The sequence below is a fragment of the Triturus cristatus genome, chromosome 7, assembly GCF_964204655.1.
Source record: "Triturus cristatus chromosome 7, aTriCri1.1, whole genome shotgun sequence".
Taxonomy (NCBI): domain Eukaryota; kingdom Metazoa; phylum Chordata; class Amphibia; order Caudata; family Salamandridae; genus Triturus; species Triturus cristatus.
In genome coordinates, this window is record NC_140590.1 from 1170286553 (window position 1) to 1170299663 (window position 13111).

Here is a 13111-nt window from a genome sequence, read left to right on the forward strand (position 1 = left end):
CTAGAGGACGAATGTAAACGAGTCAGTCGGTTGCTTGCCTGGATGGTTCTTCAATCCTGTACTACTGCGAGGCCGGCTGCATACCTGAACACAACATTTTCTTTACATCTAAAAAAAAAGCTAATGGCCACTTGGTTTGGGTTGCTGCCATCCTTGGCCAAACAACCAACTTGGAAATATAGTGGTCCCATGAACATGCAGCTTATGTGGTGCAGCAGTGCAAGACTTTATTAATTTGATATGTTTATGTCCCTTTTTAGAATCAAGGGTCTTGACCCTACTGACCCTTCACTCAACTACAAAATGATGACATTTTTGATATTTTATGAAAAAGCAATAAGGTCTGAGGAAAAACACAGCTCTCTGTGATGATCATTGTCTACATAATTTCGCCTGATGGTCACAAAGGTAAAATGTACTTAAGTACCATGATTCATTGTCTGGTACTTTTAACATGTTTTACATTGGTACATTGTAGTTGAGGGTTCTGTTACAAATGCAATCTTATTGTTTGGATTTTAATCGCACTGAAGCACTTAATAGCGACAAGGGCCTTTGTGACCGCTGTAACTGATTCTGTAAAACACTACTGAGCATTTTTTTTTTATATGACGCCCACGATGTTTATATGTAATTTTAATGGTCTTACTGGAATATTGTTATGGTTTTTATTAACCTAAACAATAAAGCATTGATTGATTGCCAAGTACTTTAGAGTTATGAATTTTTATACTTTTTTAAAAGTTGACAGTGCAATTTCTGTAGCGGTAATGTTATTCTATGGGAGAACATCTATTGCATTTGGGCACTCGTCAGCGTCTTACGGGACCCTTTTCCTGGACTTAAGGTGAGCATGGGGCAAGGTCCAAGCCAACACCAACAGGATGCCTCTTGTGGCACTTGGGTAGCCGGGTGCAGGGGATTTCAGCGGGGAGCATTGCAGTTGAAAAGAGGCTGCAAGTTTGGACGGGGGTGGGGGCCAGTCTGGGTGAACCCACACAGAGGGCTCAGTCCTTGAGATGCTCGGGCACGTAGGGACGCGGTCGGTCCACTCCTCCGGCTGTAGGGCTCGGGTGCAGGGGGGTCTTTGGGAGTCTGTTCCATTATGCAAGAGACGCTTGTGGTTGAGGGGGGCCTGCACAAAGAGGCTGAGGTGGCGACCGGGAGTCCAGTCTAGGCAAACCCAAGGTTAGGCTCAGCCTTTCAAGGTCTCGGGACCCTGTTGGCATGTCACCTCCCTTTGGCTGTGGGGCATTGGGTGACAGCGGTCAGAGGCTCAATCTTCCTCTTGGTTTCACAGCAGAGGGGCAAACAGGACAGTTGGGCCACTCTCTATGTGGGTCTCACTGTTCCTGAAGTCCCTCGACTTCAGGTTGGTCTTCCTCTGTGTTGGCCTAGACACGAACTTAGGTTGTTGCAAGGGGTCTGGTACCCCAGGTATTGATGTTGTGCGGCTCCGGTGGATCCTGGCATCCCCACACTTACAGGGAGGATGGATCTGACCTGTGGGAGCACAGCGACCTCTTCTGGGCGACTGCTGCGTTGGTAGTCTCTGTGAGTGGCAGGTAGGTGAACTGAACTTTGCTTCTTTGGTGCCTACAACTGCAGGGGAGTAGCTCCTCTACTCCAAGGGCGTTTCTTTGGAGATTTGTGAAGCACTGGCAGCCCTCTGGGTTTCTAGGAGTCTCCACAGAGGCAGGACGAGTTGGTGTCTCTACGAAGGTTGGGTGCAGCAGGCAGACTGGCACGGTTGGTGCCAAGTCCGTTGTTTCTCCTCTATTCTCGGGTCAGCACTCTTCTTTGTCTACTCCTTCTTTGTCTCTTTTGAAATCTGAGGTCCTGGCATCAGGGGTGCCACTTAAACACTATTTCAGGGCGTTTCAGGTAGTAGCCAATGGGCTACCTACCTTTAGGGGGACTACACACTCTATATGACCACTTCCTGTGGGAAGTGAGCATAACCCTGACCCAGAGGACCCAATTCGACCAAAAACCAAGATAGGGGAAGTTTCCAACTTGTGTGCACATCAGGTAGCCCACCTTAGGGGTGGTGCTAGCCTGAGGGTGAACACACCTCACGACTAGATAAGTTTCCCACCTGCACTGGTGCCAAATGGGCCCTGGGCAGCGGGTGGCATTAACCCTGTCTGCGGACATTTTTGGTCGCATAACGAAGGCAGCAGAGGCCTTTGGAGCCTCCTGTCTTGATATGCTGATTTACTTCCATCCTGTTTGGAGGAAATGTAGACACCTCCTGCCAGAGCAGGCATCCCTTCTGTCATCTGAGAGCGGGGCTGTCGCCTCCTAGGGAGAGGAGTCTGTGGTGGTAGACTGATGGTTACCAGTTAGCCAGTACACTAGAGGACTTGTAAGGGTCAGGAGGTACCTCTAAGGTACCCTCTGGGTGCATGTATTAATAAATCCATCTCTGAAATCTGTGTGGGTTTATCAATATGAGGTGTTTGATGCCAAACACCATAGGTTTCAGCAAAGCCATTATGTAGCGGGTAAACTCTTTTTGACCAGTGCACAGTACATACCTTAAGATGGCTTCCCTGTTCCCTTTGAACTGCCTAGCTCATGGACATATCTGCTCATGCAGTTATGTCCTCACATGTAATATAATGCACCCTGCCATAGGGCTGTAAGGGTGACTTACAGATATAACATGCAGTGTTGAGGGACATGGCGCACAGGGATGTGTGTCAAGTTCTGTTTTCACTCTTTAGAGCACCCTGTAGTGGCACTCTATATGGGTTTGGTGCTGGGTCCCTTAGAGTGGCACAATATATGCTGCAGCTCTTCGGGACCCTGATTGGTAGTACTAGGAGTACCACTTAACTAGGGACTTACAGAGGTGCTAAAGGCCTGGCCAATTGGGATCAGTTGACCAGTTGTCTTGTTTTGGGGAAAGAACACTGGCACTGGAGACCTGGTTAGCAGGAACCCAGTGCACTTCAGTCTAAGTTGCATCAAATACCAGGCAAAAAGTGTTGGAACTACTGCAACAAAACCCCAGTTTCCTAGGCATTAGACCACTTATCAAAAATAAAGTATTGATATGTCTCATTAAGCCAACTAGAAACTTCTTTCCAATAGCCCACTCTGGGGAAAACTCATTGAAAACTCACTGAAAGGGCCATTTGTTTGCGGAGGAAAGAACCTACTGCCAGATAACAATCTGGGATCCACCCAGAAATGGGTACAGAATTCGTCTTTTTCTATTTGGGATGATCTGATATTAAAGCGGACATCAATAAAGTCACAGCTTTATTTTTAACCATTTGGCAGCCTTTGAACCCCTCTACCACCAGTTTACACCACAGAGACTGGAATATAGTAGCGCATGAGGAAATATGCTTAACAGAATTTCTTCCTATCTCCAGGAAAGACAGTCCTGTATTAGTGCCATAGATTAACTCCACCCCCTCTTCTTTCTCCTTGCCCCCCCCCCCAAAAAAAAAAAAAAAACTTGGCACTGCGGCATAAAGGTTTTGAACATTTATTAAAGTTCTGTTGAACTTCTACCTCACTCCATTACTAGATAAGATCAGGTCATTGCAGCTGCACAGACGACAAACAGATTATCTTAAAACTGGCTAACCCTAAATACATCGCATCAGCCAAACTTGATGATTGGATGATGAGTAACCACCTTAGACTTAATTCCTCCAAAACGAGAACTATAAGATGTCAACACTGAAGTAATTGCCAACTTAAAACTATCTGATCCAGGGATCTAGAGAATTCATTTGTGACCTCAAGAAAGGTAAGAAACCACAGCTTGATCATGGCCTCCAAACCATCTCTTATCCCACATGTAAATGAAGCCACAAGGAGTGCACTTTGTTGTGACGCATCTTCCCTTACCTGGAATTCCCATAGAATCTAAACGTTGTCCTGTCCCTTGAGATGTCTTGGGTAGACTATGCAAATGAACTATATGTAGGAGATACCTGCTTCTTAATGCAATGTTTTGTATCTTTTAACATTTGCATTGTTAGACTTGTTACCAAAGGAATACATTATGCCTGTGTTTTCAAGCATTTTACTAGCTAACGATGTCTAGATGCTCTGCCTATAAGGCACAGTGCATCACTTACAGAGCACTCCCAGGAAAAGGTCAGCAGGTACCTGCAAGCTATTCCACCGATAAGCCCATAAGAGAACTTTCTGCTCAAGGCTTGCACCTTGTCTAACTATCCCATCCTATAAGAAAGAACATTGGATGTTCAGTGCTTGGGCAAAACTTTAGGACGACTTGCCACCTAAGATTCCCTGTACAATGCAGTACTACAGAAGCCGGAGTTGCTTCTCATGCTAAACCAGAGAAGGTTGCGGTTGGTTGTCTTTTTAATGTATTTTAAAACCGAACCGATAGCCCCATCACTCTTCCTTCTCGCATCACCCCCCTTTGGGGCTCTGTAGCCGACCCAGTTCAAACCAGTCTGGATATTGTAATCCGGATCTCACAGGACCTGCCATGTGAGTATGGGTTTTAACAGTCACAGTGCAGGATCTCACAGGACCTGCCATGTGAGTATGGGTTTTAACAGTCACAGTGCAATCACATTTTCAGTCATACACAATAGAAAGAAATAGAACGGCCCAGAGCTGCTGTAAACAAAAAGTGCTAAAACCTAGCTGGGTGGTCAAGGTTCTTCGCTAATTCTTAACTTCAGGCCTGTTCTGGATCTCTCTGGTGTGAATTTCTGCCACTCCGTGGCACACTTCATGATCCGCATTGAAAATCTTTTTCACACAAGTGAGACAGTAACTTATTCTGGCACCAAAAGTAATTTATTCTCCTGTACAATATAATTTCTATGACACAAAGCCAGTTGTCAAAGACATTAAACTAAACAGAAAAATCATTGTGAACAGAACAGCACCAGTACTGCAAATCGGTCTTTAGCTCTACTTCACAACATTCATGGACTTTTGTCTCTAGTGCTTGCTGTGTCCAATACTGTCTTGTTAAAACATAATTGTGCCACAAGTTAAGCATTTACTTTTTGAAGAAAAAAATCTATAACAAAAAGGACATAACTGTGACATGGATTCCTATTTATCTGTCAAAGCCCCTGCTTTCCCAGTGTATTCTCTGAGAATATCCTTTTAATTAATAATCCCCTCCCATTTCATCTCTATGCAGGTTCGTCTGTGTTTGACTTTAAGAAAGTTGAGAACCTGGATTTAAAATCTTGAGAGCTAACTGAACATCCAAATATTTTATGTTTTTGTCAGTATCCATCTCTCCTGAACCTATTGTGGAACTTCGAAGTGTTGTACATCAGTGGAGCTATCACACAATTGCATTTCATATACTTAACTTTTTCATTTGGGCTTAGATGGATTGTCATGATTTGTATGATTTTTAATGAAGTGTAAAAGCTGGGATACCAAATCTAGTACATTAGACACTATCCTAGATCTATCTTCGGTCCTGAAACTGCCTGGCCTGTCAAAATGTCTGTTGCTGTCTGCTCCCACCTAATCATGTTATAGAAGGTGCCGTAAAGGGAAAGCCAATCCCTTTATTTAAAAAAAACATCTCTAGACCCATCACAGCTGATTAATCAATCTATTGCCACTCTGGTTTGATTAATTGCATTACAGCAGTTACCTACTGAGGAGGAATAGATCACTTCAACTTAATGCTGAGAAGACCCAGTGATACTTACCTCCACTCTCCGAATTCCAGTATTTTCTCAGTGGGTGGTCTTTGCCTATTTGTTTTTAGCATCAAATGTATCCCTCTAGAATTCAAAATGAACAACTTGGGTGTCTTTTATACATGCTTGTATGACTTTGACACCACAGTGATCAACACCATGAAACTGCTTTTGTCACATGCAGCTGGTGAAGAATATGCTTCTTTATCAGTCTAAAAAAAACTGTAGCATGAAGAAGTGTTTAGAAAGCGGGTTTTGTTTCAACAGCTGGTGGGGCTTTTTCCGAGTTAAAGACGAAGGACCAGATCAGACTTGAGAATGACTACTTAGAATTTGTGTTTTTCGATATATCTGTATCTGGTCCTTTTAGGCGATTATAATGCAATATATCTCACCCTCCTCCTTAGAAATCTCTCCAGATGGATGGACAAATGTCCGATCAGAGCCAACAGACTGATGTTCAAAGTTTACTCCTCTCCTCTCATAAGCAGTTAAAAACCTTACTTTTCTAATTCATTTAGGAAAGCCTACTCAACTGCAAGTAATGATTTGGCTGCTAAGAGGGCATTATCATGTTTTCTTTATTCAGCTATGACTGATTCTCCGTTCTCTGTCAAAACTCTCCTTCAGACTCTGGTGATCCTGTGTGTGGGGTGTGATGGAGGAGGGATTAGGTACACAATTCTATCTAGCTCTTCTCTGTGGCATATTGACGCACATGGTGTCTCCTTATGATCTCAAAATGTCTTCTCTCATTGTTAAGGTAGCATGTATGGTGTCCCTGTGGTATCTTCTCTCCACTTTCTCCATGCCGTAAAGACATGCTTATTTACTTGTCACCTTTGTGCTCTTCCCTCAAACACTCTTACATGCCCTAACGACTTGCCCAGACCTTTTTGTTTTATATATAATATATACTTGTATGACACCTCCCTCCGCCCCCTCCCCGTGGCATGGAGCCAGCTTGGGCTTTCTCTACTTACGGCCTCTTTTTCCCTCAGGTGGGCATGTGGTGTCATAATGTACACCCTTCTTGCTGGGTCGCCACCATTCTGGCACAGGAAGCAGATGTTAATGCTACGGATGATCATGGAAGGGCGGTACCAGTTTGGCTCTCCTGAGTGGGATGATCGATCAGACACTGTTAAAGATCTGGTAAGTGCCCCATGAAAGTCTGAGGTATGTGATTGGAAGCTGGGTGGTTAATTTACTATTTTCGATAGCAATGCTATCTTAAAGGCTTTTTTTTTTTTTTATAAACTTTTCCGGATTATATTTTGATGTTATACTTAAGAAAAGCATGTTTTGGAATAACCCTGCAACCCTTTGTCATCCATACCGTAGGCAAGCCTTGAGCCTTATGTATATTTGAAAAGGTTATGGTTTCTGATCTTTTAGATTGGATGAATGATGTGTTTTTTTTAGATCACCTGCAGATTGTGATGTATGTTAAACATATTCCCCAAACCTACCAAATCTTGGAATCTTGCTGCCACTTCTTTGCAATAGCGAAAGCTGCAGGTTTGCAGGATGTATTGGAACTGTGGAGGGAACATTTTCTTCATTTTTGCCAAATTACTAATGTAGTAGCATCTGGTATTCACATTGTGTCTCTGCCTTATGCATCACGCTCTCATTTATTATTAGCTTAGTAGAACCTGCCCCGCCCCTTGGCTTACACACTCAAGTCATCATAGAACAAAATATATAAAACCTGTAAGGTCATACATTCGTTATTTATTGTGGGGTATGACTTTTGATGTATTGATGGTGATGAATAAATAGTTATCCTGTGACAGAATCAAATTCTTTCAAGATGGGCACCTGCTTTTTTCTACTAACTGTCGCCGACTAAAAACTGAGAGTGGGTGCTCAAGTAGAACAATATGGAAGAATGCTGTGTAATGTTTCTGTCTTTATAAGTTACTTGCTGGTCACTCTAGTGACCTAAGCTCTCTTGAGAACTATACCCTTCTCTTCAAACATCAAGAAAGGTCCTGAGGGGGCAAACCAGTATGGCTGCTCGTTAGGGCTTCTCCGTGGCCCTCCTCTCCCACATCACTAATCGGATATACAGATCCGTGTCCCAGGTGCCGAATTAAACACTGGAGGGGAGGCGTTGCCGGGCGCTGCAGCCCTAATTGAAATTGGGCATTGTGAGCCGGAGATATCTGTTGCGGAGTTTTGAGGCCTGCGGCGGGGAGGAGCCGGGGCCTCGAGTAGTGGAGCCTGCCGTCCTAGAAGCTGAGGGTGCCTCCCCCGGGGGCCGGGAATCGAGATCGCGAGGCTCGGCAGCGCCTCTACACACCCAGCAGCCGTAGCGCTACAGCCCCACACATTGTATTCACCAAGCCAGCATTGCTCGGGTGGCTGTCGGCGGTGCGGTGCTACGCTGTCTCATCACGCACCAGTGGCCTCGACTGCGCGACCATAGGCGCGAGCGACCTTGACTGTTCCCCACACGGGCCGACACTCAATGCGGCCATAACCACTGCTGCGGCATACCACGTGACCAGCAGGCCGCACCGGCGTCACTCCAGTGAGACCGGTCTAGATTGTGAGACATACGGCCCCCAGATCCTGTGACATTTTTGGCCTGGGCTCCCCTCAGCACAGCGTGCTGCTCCCTGCGCAGACCGGTGGGGAGCCGAGGAGCGCCTGTCCTTGTGTGGGCAGGTTGGACGCTCCCCATTCCTTGCGCCCTGCAAGTGGCAACTGCTGGGGGCCCCCTGCACCGCCCCCCTCCCATCCTTGCCATCTTTGGCCACCTGTACAACAACATCAGGCCTACTTCGAGGGAACACTAAGGGCCTCTGTGCTTGCTGCATCCTGACGCGCACCATCTTAGGCCACCCACGCTGAGCCTGCTGTGTGTGGCTGAGGGGGCCTTCACGACACGCGGAGAAGAGGGGAACGCTACGAGAGGCTGTTTGGGGCACGCGGATTGCATTCAGCGCGCTGGGCGCCCGTCCTGGGCTCATCATCCTGTGCTGACTTTTGTGGGGCGGTGGCTCTGGCCCAGCGTACTCGCCAGTCAGTGCATCCTCGTCCTAGTGCGCTGACTCAGCTCTCACAATGTCCAACGCTAAAGGTTCGAAGGCCTCCCAACAGAGCAGGCTTGATCGCTACACTTGCCCAAAGGCGGATCTTCCCGACAGAAAAGGAGCAAGCGACAAGCAACATAGCAATGCGGAGCAGGATCCCTCCGAACCCACAATGAAAGACTTAATGGCGGCAATTACTGGGGTTCGCACATCCATTGATGCCCTCTCATCCGAAGTTACTCTGATCAGGGCTGATCTTGCCAAAAACAGGGAAAAGGTCAAACAGTTGGAACTCACCACCGCAAGCCTTGTGGAAAACACCTCGCAATTGCAGACCGACGTCCAAGAACTCCAAGCGTTCCGCAGATTCACAGAAGACAAGCTGGGCGATTTTGAGGGGCGCTTGCGACGCAACAACATCCACGTCCTTGGAGTGCCGGAAAATTCAGAGGGCCCTGCCGTAGACTTGTTCATCGAAAATCTGATTGCGACAAAGCTGCAGCCAAAGGGACTGTCCAACCTATTCGTGATCGAGAGAGCACACAGAGTACCCGGGGGCCGTCTGAGACCGGGCGCCCCGCCCGATACTGGCCCGGTTGCTGAATTAGAGATAGCGACACCATTCTTCAAGCAGCCAGGTTCGCGCCTCCGGTCCAGCTGGACAATTCAGAAATTACCTTCTTTCCTGACTTCACTCGCGCTGTGCAGATGCGTCGACGCTCCTTCCTGGACGTTAAGAGACGGTTCTGGGAAAAAGGCCTTAAATATGCCATGCTCTTCGCCGCTCGGCTGCGTGTGGAGGTCGATGGCAAAACCAGATTCTTTGACTTGCCAGAGGTGGCATCTGACTGGCTAGACACCTTGAGGACATCACCGGAAAGAAGCCCCAGCGACCATTGAAATGTAAATTGCACTCTGATCAGATGGACTTTGGGTAGTTCCAGACCTCCTTTTCACTCCATGGACTGGGCTTCGCTCACAGCCTCTTGACATTCGAAGACGCTGAACTGGTCGCTGGCACACTTAAGTATCTAATATGTGTTTTTGGCTTTCTATTTTTGTAATGCACCTATAATCCATAATGGTGGGAGGGGGGGTTGATGGGGTACTAAGGTCTCCCCCCACGTTCTTCTTTTAGTCCTATTGTTGGGCGACAGGCACTCTGCATTTTTTCTTAATGGGCAGTTCTGAGCCCAGTGTCCAGGGAAGCTGGGTGGGGGGTTGTTGGTAGGGATTGTTTTTTCTTGTTTATTATTCTTTTTTGCGTTTTCTCGATGGTACAGTTCTTGTTTATAATGCAATCTGTCACACTCCACACGCAGGTCCATGGGTACACAGCGGAACAAGGAAGTCAAAGTCTTAAGTTGGAATGTTAACGGGTTGGGGGACAAAATTAAGAGAACTGTGGTGTTACAATATCTCAAAAGACTCTCGCCAGACATCGTATTACTTCAGGAAACTCACCTCGCAAGCAATGTATGTAAGGCGATGCACACATGGGGATACTCCATGGTGGCACACGTGGGCTTTACGTCCAACTCGAGAGGTGTGTGTATAATGCAAAATAAATCATTTATCTATCACGGCCATTTATGTAGATGATCGAGGGCGATTTGCTGGGATCATGGGCACCTGGGAGGGCCGAACTATTACCTTCATGTCAATATATGCACCCCCAGGGCTACAAGCTGCAATTATTCACCGACCTCAGTGCTATACTGCTAGCACTGCCTGCCGGACACTTGGTGCTTGGCGGCGACTTTAACTCCGTCTTGTCTGGCTCGCTTGACAGACACCCTCCTCGCACAATACCCCAGGCCGCCCACTCTCTTTCCAGGTTTTTGGAGGCAATGGGTTTGGTGGATGGTTGGAGGACTTATAATCCAGATAAGATTCAACACACTTTTCATTCCGGAGCACACAATAGCCTCTCCCGTCTTGACTCCATAATTGTCCCGGCTTCACAAGTCCCGAACATTCACGAGATCCGACATCTGGCCAGAGGTTTATCCGACCACTCCCCCTTGTGGGTTCACCTGGTCCTTGATTATACGCAAATAGGGTGCCTCTCCCCCATAAATCCCTGGTACCTCAAAAATCCGTAAAGACCTGAACAAAGCTATAGACAACTACTTCTTGGAAAATGAACATACCGTTGAGTCCCCTCAGGTGTTGTGGGAAGCTTTTAAAACCGTAATTTGAGGCCAAGCCCTCTCCCTAATAGCAGGGTCAAAAAAAGATAGGCTTAAAGACATCTCTGATGCCGAACAAGAGATTTACCGTCTCAAACAAGAAATGAACTCTGACGCCACTCTGGAAGCCATTCACTCACTCAGTCTGTGCCAAGATGAATACCGGGCTTTGGTCACTGACCATGCTAAGACATTGGGGCAGGACAGACTGGGCCGAATCTATGACTGGGTAGACAAAGCTGGAAAACTAATTGCCTGGCTTGACAAAAGAGAGCAAACCAGTAGGCTCGTCCCAGAACTTAGAGACGCTGACGGATCCCCCATAACAGACCCCCAAGACATAGTCAACCACTTTGCTACCCACTTTCACACAGTCTACAGATTGGTGGCGCCCTACACGGAATCAGATTCCTCGGATCTTATCAAAGACATCTCCCTTCCCACTCTCTCTGAGGCAGACCGAACATTCATAGATAGTGCCCTCACCACTGATGAAATAGCGCTGGCGATTCGAACACTCCATCCGGGTAAGGCCCTTGCCCCAAACGGAATCCCAATCGAACTGTACAAGCTCCGTCCTGACAAATTAGCCCCATATTTGAAATCCATGTACAAAGATAGCCTTGAATAAGGATCTCTACCCCTTGATCAGAGAATCGCCACTATAGTCACAATTTATAAGGACGGAAAGCCTAAAAAAGACTGCGCCTCCTATCGCCCCATCTCCCTCCTAAACGCGGAACCCAAAATCCTAGCTAAAGTACTCGCCAATAGACTAATCAAGGTAATAGGGTAGCTGGTACATCCTGACCAATAGGGGTTTATGCCAAAAAGCAACACTGCCCTGAATCTGCGCAGGTTGCACGGCGTGCTGGGGAGGGCGTCTACCATACGTGAAGATGCAGTCATAGTCTCCTTAGATGCCACTATGGCATTTGACACACATGAATTGTCTTATCTTTTCGCCGTCCTTGCAAAAATGGGATTTGGTCCGGTTTTTTGTCAATGGGTGCGCCTACTATATAGCTTGCCTATGGCCCAAGTAGTCGTGAACAATAAAAAATCTGAGACATTCACTCTAAGCAGAGGAACCCGTAAGGGGTGCCCTCTCTCCCCTTTATTTGCTCTGGCCCTTGAGCCCCTTGCAGCATGGATCCGTAAGGATGTAATGATCCGAGGGATGCAATGGTCGGCAGACTGGGAAGACCGCATTGCTTTATATGCGGATGACATCCTTCTGTATCTTACATCCCCCAAAAGATCCCTGATTGCAGTTTTTGAAATCCTGGACACTTTTGGCAGATATTCCGGATTCCGTGTTAACTGGCAAAAGTCTCTCCTGTACGTCCTCTATGGGGGTCCCCCTCCGCTACCCCGAGGTTGCCCCATACCTATAGTTTCAGAGGGCTTCAAATACCTAGGTATATTTATCTCTCACGACCCCTTGGTCAGGTATACCCGTAACTTCCCCCCCCCCCTTGCAGAGGCTTAGAAGTGACATCAAGCACTGGAAGACACTCCCGCTCTCACTGTTAGGCAAGGCGGGCCTTTTTAAAATGTCTCTACCCCGTTTCCTGTACGCCCTGCAAAACTCGGCTGACCCTGTCCCAAACTCGAATTTTAAAGAAATAGAGGGACTCCAGAGAGACCTTCTATGGGGTGGAAGACCGCGTATTGCCTTACAAAAACTGACGCTCAGATGGTATGACGGTGGCATCGGGCTACCCGACATTTAAAGATACTACTGGGCAGCACACCTCACGGCGGTAAATCGTTGCACTTACGGTCCCCCTGACAATCCGGGTTACGGTATGGACCGCTATCTCCTTCCTCCCGTGCACTGTATTCCAAACCAGACCGGTACCCACTCACTGGTCCTACCAGCCACACAGTTAAAATCTGGCACGCTGCATCCAAATCACTTGGCTGGAACAATAAGTTGACCCTCGCCACTCCCCTATGGGACTCACAAAAATTGGGAGACTTGGGAAACTCCAAGGGTTTCGATAAATGGGAACTGATTGGCATCTTACATTAGGGACCTTTGGAGTGCAGAAGGTGTGAAGCCTTTTACCACTCTCCAATGCCAATACTCCCTCGCTGATGCAGAGCATTTTCGATACCTCCAAGTACGACTCGCATTGCAGGCAACATTGTCCTGTGACGTTTCTCCTCCAGATAGCTCCCGGTTAGAGGACAG

The 13111-nt window shown here is 47.1% G+C and overlaps 1 protein-coding gene across 1 annotated transcript in view; it reads left to right on the forward strand.

The window, feature by feature from the left end:
* Positions 1–13111, forward strand: part of PHKG2 (phosphorylase kinase catalytic subunit gamma 2) — a 92090-nt gene that overhangs the window by 65422 nt on the left and 13557 nt on the right. Inside the window, exon 8 of the mRNA XM_085618454.1 lies at positions 6677–6830. Within this exon, the coding sequence (XP_085474580.1) occupies positions 6677–6830 (154 nt within the window). The remainder of the gene's footprint in view (positions 1–6676; positions 6831–13111) is intronic.